Source organism: Jatropha curcas, chromosome 2 (assembly GCF_041381405.1).
Source record: "Jatropha curcas cultivar XTBG-Jc1 chromosome 2, XTBG_Jcur_1.0, whole genome shotgun sequence".
In the NCBI taxonomy this organism is placed as follows: domain Eukaryota; kingdom Viridiplantae; phylum Streptophyta; class Magnoliopsida; order Malpighiales; family Euphorbiaceae; genus Jatropha; species Jatropha curcas.
Genome location: NC_143152.1, coordinates 27,612,750 through 27,625,595, shown reverse-complemented (window position 1 = coordinate 27,625,595; position 12,846 = coordinate 27,612,750). Strand labels below are relative to the sequence as shown.

Genomic DNA, 12,846 nt, shown 5'->3' with positions numbered 1-12,846 from the left:
CTCCTCTCGTCGAGATGAACTCTTCTATGGTCTTAGTTCGCGTGATGAGGCCTGAAATTGAGAGAGATCGCGATTGGAAGGCTGTCCACCGCGCGATGAAGTTTTCCGGCGAAATCTCATCAATTCCGTCGACTCCAAGTGCTGGGGTTGGTCTCAAACAACTCCTCTCCTACATATGAACCTTTTTCCCCCATTAATTTGTGATGTTGCTTGAGTTTTGATAAACCACCATGGACGGCGGCTTGAAGGTGGCTGTGGAGCTAGATCCGGCCAAACGAGGCACTGGCTCAACAAAGTGATAGCAGATTTGGATTCCTTACGAAAATTGGAGGCGGGTGGTGGTGACCTTGCAATTTTCTGGGCGGTTTCACTTTTCCGGCCACCGTGCACGGCGGTCGGCGGTGGTGGTCCGGTGACCGGCCGGCGGCACTCCGGTGAGGCCCCGAGAGACAGAATCCTCTTCTCTTCGCGCTGATCATGGAATCGTCGCCCGATTCCCAATGGGTACGTTCTAAGACTCAATTCTCAATTTTTATATATGTAGAATTAATTGATTAATGAATTTAATTGAGTTATTAAATAGACTAAATTGAATAACAAGAAATTAACTTATTGGATTAACTTAAAAATATATGAACATTTATAGTCTTTTGTAAATAAATTAGATTGATTAGTGTGCGTATTTGGATAGCGAACATGATTTGTTAACTGGTTTAGGACTTTAGAATAATGTAATTGTAAATTAGTTTAGAACATTGTCAAATAAATTACATGATTATTATTATGATTAGGTGATTTGAGGAGAAAGAATAAATTAGAATTAGTTAATTAGTTAACTAGATAACCATTAGTTTAAAACTAGCCGATTGTGCATAAGAGAAGTAAGGCGAATTTTAGTTGGTTAACGGTTAGAATCGAAATTTGATAAATTAAGATTTGGGAGGCCTAGCCATTTTCGATATTGATATAAAAATCGAATTTGAATAGGTAGTAGTTATAATTAGTGATGGTTAAAAATATGTTTTAGCTGTTTAACAAATTAGTTACCGTAAAGCTAATAATTTAATTAATTAATGACTTAATAAATGATCTTATATGGATATTATTAGAATTAGTTTGTAAATTTTTGGTTGAGTGTTGATATTGTTGTTATGGAAGGAGGATGGGATTTTAAATTGATTGATTGCCCGACGGATGGGCTGTGTGCATTGATTGATAAAGATATAATGATATTGTGATATGTGAGCAGGTAGATAGTTCAATTTTTAGGGGAGGTGCTGCCGAAATTTTGATAAAAATTAGACTAAATTTTTATTTAACAACATAATTAATAAGTTTATTTAGATTAGTTCTATAATTTGGTATATAATAAATATAGTGCTCTGATTATTTACTATCTTTATTATTCATTTAATTATTTACATATTTATTTATTTATTTTCATTATTATTGTTAATATTGTTATTTATTTTATTATTGTTGATTATTGTTAATACTATTTATTTATTTATTTGCATTGATTTTGGATGTTTAATTGTGCATTGCATTACGATGTTTAATTGATTAATATGTCTGCATTTGATTGCAATGTTTGATTAATTGTGTTGTGATAATGCTATGCTTTGTTTGTGTGGAATTGGGATGAAGTGGACCACCGTGGGTTTGTGAGGACGGTTTGTAATATGGATCCGAATATTATATGATATTTGACCGTCGGCCGAGAAAATGGGAGATCGGCGCCCCCGTGTGCACCTGATGATATGGATTATGTGGAAAACCACAGGATGGCTTCTTGTTGTTGCGCACCTGATAATCTAGATTTGATTGTAGCCCGCAGGGTGGCCTCCTGTTGTGAGCACTTGATGATCTAGATTGGATGGAGACCACCGGGTTGCCTCCTGTTGGTATGGAAAAGAAAAGAGAGAATGGAAATACAATGAGAGGACTGGTCAGTGAGGATTAAACCAGTTGGCCGTATGGGGGATCGGCTCCCTGGTGCACATGTATGAGAGGGCGAGCCATGTGTGAGGACGGCTCGTTGGGGTTTCAGGTGGCGCCACTGACTAATTTCCACGTGATGTGATTATATGAAGATGTTATGATTGTGAGTGCTGGTGATATGCCATTTGTGTGACTGGCTGCGTGAGCATATAACTAGTCGGATGACTAGATTAATATGTGTACACATTTGTGTGACTGTGTGTATTGTGCAATAATTATTACTCCTTAGAAAACTCACATGTCTTGTTTGATTTTTCAGGAAGTAGGTTTTTCCTTTAATCCGATTTAGGCTATGTTTCTTCGGCGCAGGGCAATAAACAATTTTTCCTAGATCCATAATTATTTTACTATGTATACTAACAGTTAGTGACTCCGCAGTTGTAGGATTTGTATACTTTTAATCGTTTATTATTATAGACGAGATAATTATGTGAATCCATATTGTAAATGTGATGCATTGTTAATTAGGCCCGAACTGTGGAATGTTGTAGCCGATAAATTCGGGCCGAGATTTAATAAAATCTTGAGGTTTATTTTTCATAATCATATGGACTAAATGTTTAATATTATATTGAGATAGTAAATTTTTAGTGTTTCAGGCTTACTACGGGCCTCGGGGGCCTTAAGCTTACCTGGGCCCTAGTGCCGGTCCGGCCCACGGAAATGGGTCGTGACAAAAACATTTTTCGACATTGACAAATCTTATAAATACATATCTTTTAATTTATTAATCATCATAATTACTACCACTAGTCACCATTTAACCACCGATCACCACCACCGACCACTGGCGACTTTCATAATTTATATTTTTTTACATTATTTTCATATTTAATAATAAAATTTTTAAATTATAAAATTTCTATTATTATTATCATTATTATTATTATTATTATGGTTTTATGAGATAAAGACTTTAATATTTTTAATTAATTTTCAATATTACAACCAAACAACGGAAAATAAGTCATTTGGAAAATATTTTTCAAGGAAAATATTTTCTATGAAAATATTTTTTAGTGAATTATTTTTTTACAAATTATTTTACGGAAACAAACAGAACCTAAAATAACTAATAGATACTAAAACAACTAATTTTACAGAATACATAGTATGATGATAATTAAAGTAGGGGTAAGGGTGTAATTAAATTGAAATATGAAATTTGATCATTTCAGTAGAAAGAATTTCCATTTGTTTTTTTTTTATGTTTTGAAATTTTTTATGGTCATAATTAAAGAGACTTAAACATCCATTAAATATCCATCTTTTGCACCGACCCATCAATAGCCAAAACCTCCATAGCCACTGCTTTTTCCTGACAAGCCATACAATCCTTACCAAAACGTTTGCTTTTCACTATATTTCCTAATATAATTAAACTAAATTTTATTATTTGTATTTTAAAACCTCTTACCCGTTACACCTTTTTTTTTTTTTTTGGTAGGAAAAGAAAGAGGGAGCTAGAGAAAGAGACAAGAGGGGGAAAAAAGCAAACAATGGCAAACAATGTTATGGGAATGAGCGTAATCTTGTTTTATTTGATGACATTTTCTTATAATAATGTAAAATCAACAATGTCAATTTTCATAAAGTTAACTATATTAACTATTTTATCAGCTAGGCCCAGCCTTCTTCCAATTTCTGGACCTTTTTTTGAAATTTTTAAACCCTTAGCCCTTAGGCCCTGTAAGCCCATTTATCTTTTATTTATTTATTTATTAAGAAAGATGTTAGACTCCAATTTAAATTGTGAAATAAATCAAATTTTAAACACATATTTGAATTTTGTTATTTTTATAATTAATTTTATCATTTCTATACTCAAGTTTCAAGCTAAGATTGTATAGTTAATATCATAAAATCAAATATTTTCTCAACATTGTAATAAATATTGCCAATTATATTAAACTTTTAATTAATTATTAAAAATAGGTTTTATAATTAATTAGGAAAATGACAATTTACCTCCTAGAAGTCTAATCTTTACTCTTTTTTATTTTTTTTTACGAATGGGACTTTTCTTCTACTCCGACCGCATGCGCATATATGCGGCTATGCCTCCAAAATCAATTAAGTTAAACTATATTGTAGTATGATAGAAAGAAATTATGATTTAAAATGTTAATATATGCTAGTATCTTATTTATTTTCAATATTATGACTAAAGTTATAAGTTAATGGAGATGTTTTTCTTTTTAATTATAAAAAAGTGTATATAATCTCTGGAATTGTAACATTTTATCCTAAATTATTAAATGCAAATATTGTAATTTATTGTTTGATTTATATAAAATAAGTTATAATTTCAAAAAAAAAATTATGAAAATAAATAATGAAGGAAGGAAAACTATGAATATATTTCACATTAAATATCATTTCTCACTCCATTCAACATTTTTTTTTCTCTAGTTTCATAGGAATTCTAATTTTTGTGGCCGGTGAGGAAAGAATTGAATTTTTTTTTTCTTTTGATAAATTTTTAAATACACAGAAGGGTTGAAAACTCTTAAAAAATCCCACGTTGCAAATAGTTGTAATAAGATATCTTAAAAAATAAATACTTTGCCTTGATAGAAGGATCAACCTAAATCTTCAAGTCCAAATCTCCATTCAACACTTCATTTACTAAACAATCTGCAATTGAATTTGCCTCTCACTCGCTATTGTTTCTACATCATTTTTCGACATTCTTTAAGCAAGTTGCTTAATTTAAACGAAAAGATCTAAAAGTATGACTTTAAATCATATCTACGACTCCATATGAATCAGTTTGAATCAAAATCTATTCCTTTTGATGTTTTCATTACCCTTTTCATACAATGGGAAATTATTTTACATTAATATTTTCTTCCTAAAAAAAAAAAACAAAAATCCTCATTCCCAAATATAGGTTAAAATTTGAAAATTTATTTCTATAGATATGGTTTCTAACACAAGTTAAAATTACTCTAAGATATTAAAAAAATATTTTTTCAGAAGAATATTATGTACACCTAAAATTGCAAAATTCCACCACCAAATAAGTAAACTGTTTTCCAAAAACAGTAAAAGCATCAAACAAAGGTAATTATCTATCAAAGGAACACATGACTGTGATAGCATTGAACAATTCTTTTGGATTGCTACCTACAAAATACACGTCATGATTTATTTTTTTCTAAACTTCTACCTACCATAAAAAAATTCGTAAGTATATATATATATATATATGCATGTCCACTATCAAACATCTTCAAACTCATCATCTTCATGCTTTCCAAAGCGTATACCCACAAACTACAAAAACAAACCGACACTTAAGAGCCCATTTCTTATTGTATCCTATAGTAAATTTAAGTTATAATCTCTAATAAGACGTCGTTTTGTAAAGAATGTCGAGAGAGAAAAATATTATATTAAATTTTTTATAAAAATTATTGCTGAGAAGCTCAAATCCCTTTTGCCATAAAAATTATTAAAAATTTAATAAATATTACTCGAAAATGAGTATTAATCAAAAATATTATTTCTACCTATTAATATTGATGATTTTTTTTTCTGAAAATTAGAATATATTTATAAAATCTATATAAAAAATAACCTAAAAAAACGAACATATAAATGGAATATTTATATAAATATCTCAAGATATAAACAGCTTTTAATCCAACATAGATGTATGCTCAACTACAACCTGGTTCTAAATTGAAACTGCTTGGAAATTTGAATTAAAAATCAATTTAAGGTGATTGGTTTCAAAATCATATTAGAATGGACCCAATATGATAAAAAAAAAAAAAGATTAAAATTGCTTTGAAATTGACTAAATAACTGTATATTAATGTAATTAAATATCTTCACATATGTTATATGTTATCTCTGTAAGTATGATGATATTTTTTAACATGTAATATAGATTTTTCATTTTCAAGTGAAAATAATCATAATTTTTTTTTTAAAAGGAGGGTCAAGTTGTGCATTTAATAGATCAGCTATTAACGACAATGATTAAAAATTTATCTTTTATTTCATTATTTAACGAAAAAAAGAACTGGCCGGAAATTACCGAACCCGGTCCAGGGCTCCGGTTCAAGGATTGCTTATATAATTAATTTTGCTTACGTTCCTTCATTTTCTTCTCCATCTCTCTTATCTTTTTATTCACAATCTCTCTCTCTCACACATTCGCACAGTTTCTTCGCTGGTAAGAACGGACGAACGAGCCACATAGACCGGCTTCGACCCGAATCCGCCGCAAGACCCGACTAGCAGCTTCTTCCATCTATCCCGATATACAATACCAATCGCTGCCATGAACTTGCAATCTGTAAGTCTTCAAATCTCCCTTGCATTAGTCCCGCCCTACGCGACACCGTTTTGTCGGAACCCTAATTCTTTATCCTTTTCTCGGGCTTGGTTGTTTGTGATCAATCTCAATTATTGAAATGTTAATGTCGGTTTAGGTTTTTCTCTTTTTAATGTTCTTGACGGATTTGGATATATTTAATTTTTTTAATGGTTTTAGGGTTCTCGAGGAATCGCTCGGCATTGATAATCTGTTTCGACGGGAAGTTAGGGACTAGGGTTTTCAATTTGAAGCATTGTTTTGACGGGGTGTAATTTCTATTCCGATTGCTAGGTTTTTTTTTTTTTGTTCGCTTTCAACACGGGGAAGATAGGTGTGGGTTAAGAGGATAATGTGTATACTGTGTGTGATCCAGAAGTGGTCTCGCCGGGTTGCTAGTATGCTACCTTGGTTAGTTATTCCTCTTATAGGATTGTGGGCTCTCTCACAGCTTCTGCCGCCTGCTTTTCGATTCGAGATCACCTCGCCTAGGCTCGCTTGTGTTTTTGTGCTTTTGGTCACTCTATTTTGGTATGAGATTTTGATGCCCCAGCTGTCTGCTTGGCGTGTGCGTAGAAATGCTAGGTTAAGGGAGAGAAAAAGGTCTGCAGCAATTGAATTGCAGAAGCTGCGGAAGACTGCAACAAGGAGGTGCAGAAACTGTTTGACTCCTTATAGGGATCAGAATCCAGGAGGTGGTAGATTTATGTGTTCCTATTGTGGCCATATTTCCAAGAGGCCGGTTTTAGACTTGCCCGTGTCCTCTGGAATGGGAATGCCTAATTCTGGGATTATTAAGGATCTGGTTGGCAAAGGTGGGAAGATATTGAATGGCAAGGCATGGTCTGATAATGGATGGATGTGCAGTCAGGATTGGTTAGAAAATGGCAATTGGGTTGGTGGGTCCATTGCAGGGAACTCTAGTTATTGGCGGAAGAATGGGAGTGGGATTTTTGGAGATGATGAGAATTGTTTGGCTGAGAAATCTTATTCAGGTGTTGTAATTTTTGCATGCAAGTTGTTGACTTCTTTTTTCTTGAGCATTAGATGGATATGGAGAAAGATTTTTAGAGTTAGTTCATCAAAGGAAGATGCTTCTTCTGATGCAGATCATCGGGGAATGTTGGCTAAGAGGGGTGAGAATGGGGCAAGTTATCATGAGAGTAGAGGAGAAAAAGCACGGCGAAAAGCTGAAGAGAAACGACAGGCTAGGTTAGAGAAGGAGCTTTTGGAGGAGGAAGAAAGAAAGCAGAGAGAGGAGGTTGCAAGATTGGTAGAGGAACGCAGGAGGCTTAGGGATGAGAAAATGGAGGCTGAAAAAGATCAGAGCAAATCTTCACCACCCACCAGGGAGAAAGATAGTAGGAAGGAAGCAGAAAAGAAACGTCAAGAAAGAAAGAAGGAAAAAGACAAGGCGTCTAGTAAGAGTAATTCTGATGCTGAAGAGTTGGAAAAGAAAACAGGCAAGGAAAGTGACAAGAAAAGAGACTTTGAGAAGAAGAGTGAAAATGATCGTCGGGAACATCAGAAATCAGGGACAGACAGTATGAAGGGCCAGAATGCTGAATCAGGACATGTGGTAAAGCATCCATCTGCAAGCAGTTATATCCGTGGAAATGCTGGAACTAGATATCTGGATCGAATGAGGGGTACATTCTTGTCTTCCTCTAGAGCTTTTACTGGAAGTGGTTTCTTTGGAAAGACTGCTAATACTCCTGCAAATATTACAAAAGAAAATAAGTTCAACAGTTCTGTAGATCATGGCCATGCTTCTGCCCATAGGAGGGATGTATGTCCACCTGAGCGTCCTGTTGGGAAATCAAATGTGAATGGAGATGATAAGAATGTAAACCGTCCTGTAAGTTGTCTCCCGTATCCCTTTTAATATATATATATATATATATATATATATATATATATATATATATATGTTTTTTTTTTTAACGGTGGCCTAAGTAAGGTATGAAGAAGTTACTTTGTTACCCTCTGTTCACTTTATCCTCATGGCAACATATTTTTGTCAGTTGTGAATTCATCTGAAATCTTGATATGACTGGTTACAAAAGTAATTTTTGGATTGATGTAATGTTTAGATATTGATTGATTGGCATTTGAGTGAAATTGACACACTTTTGACCTAAAATTTTGTATTCCAGCTGTATATCCTCATTAAGTAATGTTTCCCATTACTTTTTTTGGCTGCCTCTTTTTTTTTTGAAAGGATTAGCTGCCTGTTCTTTTGGGGAAATGATTATATGTGCATATATATTTTGATAAGCAAGTCAATATTTTCATTATGGTAATGTCTTAAAGTTTGATGAAGTGTTATAAATGAACTGCATTATAAAGAAAATCAGTGTTTCATTATTTAATTTTTCATTACAGATTGTCTCAGAACCACAACTAAGGCCAGCTCCTAAAAAATCATGGCAACAATTATTTACTCGAACATCAGCTGCTCCTTTACCCTCAAACACAAATGTCATAAGTAGGCCAAACTCAAAGCCGCAAGCTGAAGTTCAAAGCCCACATTTACATGGGCAGTCATCATCAATACAGTCATTTGATAATCCAATCAGTTTTGGGCTGCCATCGCCATTTACTCTATCTACATATCCAAGTGTATCCAGTACCAGTAGTTTAGGTTTCTCACCTCCCATTGAACCAATTTTTTCTCGTGTTGAAGGGTCCCATGAATTTATTCCTGAGGAACCTGAGCTTTTTGAAGATCCATGTTATGTTCCTGATCCGATATCATTGCTTGGGCCTGTTTCAGAGTCACTTGATAATTTTCAGTTGGACCTGGGGATGGGTTTTGCGTCAGATATAGGATTGGAGAGGCCTCATACTTTGAAGAATTTATCTGCATCGCCTGAAGTGAGCAAGCCATCTCCAATTGAATCTCCACTGTCACGAGTACGAATTACAGATGAAAAGCATAATGGATCTAATTGGTTTCCGGCTACTCCTAAGACTCAGGATTTACACACTCTACCTGTGGAAGATGTGCATGCGAATGAGAAGGGAACGTGGCAAATGTGGAACAGTTCTCCTCTTGGTCAGGATGGTTTGGGTTTGGTAGGTGGCCCAGGAAGCTGGCTTTTACCTCCTGAACTTAGCAGATCAACCAAGGAAGATGTCTTGCAGCCTTCATCTCAGAAAACTATGGCTTCTCTTTTTACAAACGATGACCAAGTCATTTCTGGTAGCCATTCTCCACACAAGGTTTTTCTTGGCAATGGCCAGAATAGTGCAGCATTTAGTCCAGTCACTGGTTCAAGTGATAATGATCCATGGTTACAGAAAGCTTTTTATCCACCATTGTCAGCCTGTGATAGCCATTTCTCTCTGAAACCTCAAGAGGAGGGCACTAAGAATGAAATGATTTATGGGAGTCCTACTGGAGCTGCAAGCAACCATTCTTTTGAGCTGTCTCAAGCTAACTGTTGGTCCAAGTGAGTGAATCACCCTATGAACCTCTTTTATATCAATTGCTTGCTTGGAGTATTGGTTTTCAAACATGATAAACTGAAAACATTCATCTGATTTTTTTGTTGGCAAAACATTTAGCGATTGATCAAAGGTCCATTAGATAACAATACTGAGATGGATTTGAATATTGTTCCAGCTTGATGCGTTATTGATCTTTCTACTGGCTATTGTTTGGATATTTTAGTATCATTTGACTCAAATTTATCAATCACTATACTTACCCTCTTCTCTTATAAGAATAAGCATCCAATTCTTTTGTATAACTCCTAATCAACTTTCCTGCCACCTAAATCATGTGGGTGCATGCTTGTGTACTTAAACTTCTGCCATTTCTATGGCTGTTTTCATGCCTAAAATCTGTAAACTGCCTACAGTCTACAGTACTGGTCTAGAACCACCTAAAGTTTTGTAATGCAGATGTATCTTCTGTAGATTTTTTTCTTCTGGGTTTTTTTTTTGTAGAGTCTTTCACCCAGCTGAAGTCAGCCTGTGCATGCAGGGTTGACTTACTAAGTTGGACGGGTCATCATCTTACATGCTCATAGCACACACCTATTTGTGTGTGTGTGTGTGTGTGTTATTTATTGTGGCAACATTAATTTTTTAATGTTGGGTTTCATAATGCTTGTTGTCTTTCACCTAAATATTTCATGGTGAAGGTTCTATTTTGGATGCTTGACTGCTGTTGGTTAATATTTGCATTGCTTCCGTTTAACACTTATTTACCCTGCATTCATCTCTATCTTTCCTTCTCAACAATTAAAACTTCTTTGCCTTTTGGCATAATTACTATCTACTAGGTAATTTAAAATCTATTGTGTATTGACCCCTGCAGTCTTGGTCAAAGGTCTCTTGTACTGAAATTTATTTAAGATATTAGCTAGGAGAGTTGGTTATGAACTACACACCTATATTCTGAAGACATTTTAATTTTGCTTCTTGGACCTTTTGTTGCCCAAGTATTTAAAATGCAGTACATGACTTAGATGTGAGGACACAATTGGCAACATCTAAATCCCAGTAATTGACACTGTTTTTGATCTGCTCAATACATGAGATCTAAATGCCACTAGTTGACTATTTGATTGGCTGAGAGCTGTAAAATCCCTGGTTATAATCTACTGATGAAGTTTTGAGAAGAGGATGGTTTAGAGGGGACATGCTTGCACTGCTCCTGAATTTTCAGCTATCAGATCAGCATCTTTCCCTAGATCCAATGACTAAAAATATGTTGAAACGTGTGTCCACAGAATAGTTTCTGACTTCCTGGTCAAGGAAAACTTTGTACTTACAGAGGCTAGAGAGGGATAGTTTTATACAATTGATTAAAAGATCCATTCTTTTTAGAATATTTTTGTGGTATAAAGTACTCATGATTGGGACATTATTCAGAAGCAGTGGTTTCTCAAGAAAGGAAAAAGAAACTATTGTTTGGTATGCATATTAATTGAATTTGTCAAACAATCTTGAGGTGGTTTCTGCATGAAACTTATTTATAAAAGTTTAGGTCCATGTCCTCCCTTCAACTCAAGTTAATTTTTTTGTAAGTCCAAATTGTATCCTTAGCATTTTCTATTGTTAACCAGTTTGATGTTCAAATACATCTTATTTGAAACGTGTGCGTGTTTGGGAATATGTAAATACTGTTAATATTGGATGAAAAAGTTTAATATGCTTCTTTGATCAGTATATTCTGTTTAAGCTTGCTCCATATATTGCAAAGATAATGCAGTGACCTTGTGCATAGCAGCCACGTTTTCTGATGCAGCATCAAAAAAGAAAGGCATAGTTTTTTGAAAATTCTGAGCTTGCTCTGTCTCCAAAAGATTCTTAGGTTGGGATGCTTTAGCCAATCGGCATTTGGGATTGATTATCTATTTGATTTTTGGATTGTCTTTATCTTGCCAAATCTAGCTGAGGGTCATGATACGCTGGTCACCAACATTCGCCATTTTCTTTTCCCTGCTTCCGTTTATGGCTTTATGGGGTTGTATGATTCGTGCAATTATCTGCTGAAATTTCTGTTCAGTGATTTTCATCGTGTGAATCTTACATGATTGGCTTTTGTTTCCTTATGCAGGAAGGACTGGACTGTTCAAGGTTCAGGGGAAGGTGTTGGAAAGACATCTGTGACAAGGCCCAATATTGGGGGTTTATTCCCAACCCCAGATGTACAGTCGCTTTGGTCATTTGATTAGGGAAAAGAAAAAAACAAGAAAAGGAGTAACAGTATGAGGGACCTAAGTACACCTCCTGTTCAGAAGAGGCAAACTTCCCTCTTTTTGTAGGAAAGTTCAGAATACTGAACAGGATTGTATCTTCTTCCTCATCTTCTTCTTTATAAGGGAGATTGATTTTACTTACGTTAGCATGGATAGGAATACTCACGTGGCATGCATTCACTTGTGCATCAGGTAACAGCTAGATGTCATACAAATTCTAAAAACCTTTTTTGAACTTTGTTGGGGGAGGGGGTGTCCCCTTTTTGAGGAAAATTAGTTCTTTTGAGAATGGTCATTCCTCCTCTTAGTTGCTTATCTCTTCATCTGTGAAAGAATGTTCCATGAAACAATACTAACGCACCTGTTAATAAGATAACTCTTTTCTCTTCTTTTTAGGTTTTTCAATTTTCCATGGCTGGAAGACTCCCCCTTCACCCTAATTAAGAAATGCAAGTTTAAACAACCGTCAAAACTTTAATTGCTCACTCTTGTACGTTTGGCACAAAACGAAGTTATAGTTTTATGGTTCCAATTCATTGCATGATATTACGGTAGAGGTCCCTTTTATTAGATATTTCTTGTGCTGATGTGCTGTTATGTAAATTCTGTGCTGTTTGATGAAGCTTTGGTGTTTTGATTTGTACCGAATGCAGGAAATAGTGATGTGTATAAAAGCCAGGGGGTTTGGATGTAGATTCAAGTTTTGATGAGCTGAAGTTAGTTTTATTATGTGAAGTGAAAATCAATTTTGCTTTGTAAGCAGGCATTAATCATCAAATGGCCAAAGCATCTAGCGTTATGCGA

General features: G+C 34.6%; 1 protein-coding gene across 3 annotated transcripts; it reads left to right on the top strand.

The window, feature by feature from the left end:
• Positions 1-6,113: 6,113 nt before the first annotated feature.
• On the top strand, positions 6,114-12,846 carry LOC105648049 (stress response NST1-like protein). Of its 3 annotated transcripts, none has more exons than XR_001047561.4 (5): positions 6,114-6,310; positions 6,509-8,186; positions 8,714-9,783; positions 11,901-12,234; positions 12,696-12,846. XR_001047561.4 is itself a non-coding variant. In XM_012234312.4 (4 exons), the coding sequence occupies exons 2-4, from the start codon at positions 6,681-6,683 to the stop codon at positions 12,016-12,018; spliced, it is 2,694 nt and encodes an 897-aa protein (XP_012089702.1). In that variant the 5' UTR covers positions 6,114-6,310; positions 6,509-6,680; the 3' UTR covers positions 12,019-12,431. The 3 variants fall into 3 exon arrangements, 1 of the variants encoding a protein (XP_012089702.1); XR_002285999.3 differs by lacking the exon at positions 12,696-12,846 and adding an exon at positions 12,439-12,612; XM_012234312.4 differs by lacking the exon at positions 12,696-12,846 and having other exon boundaries at positions 11,901-12,431.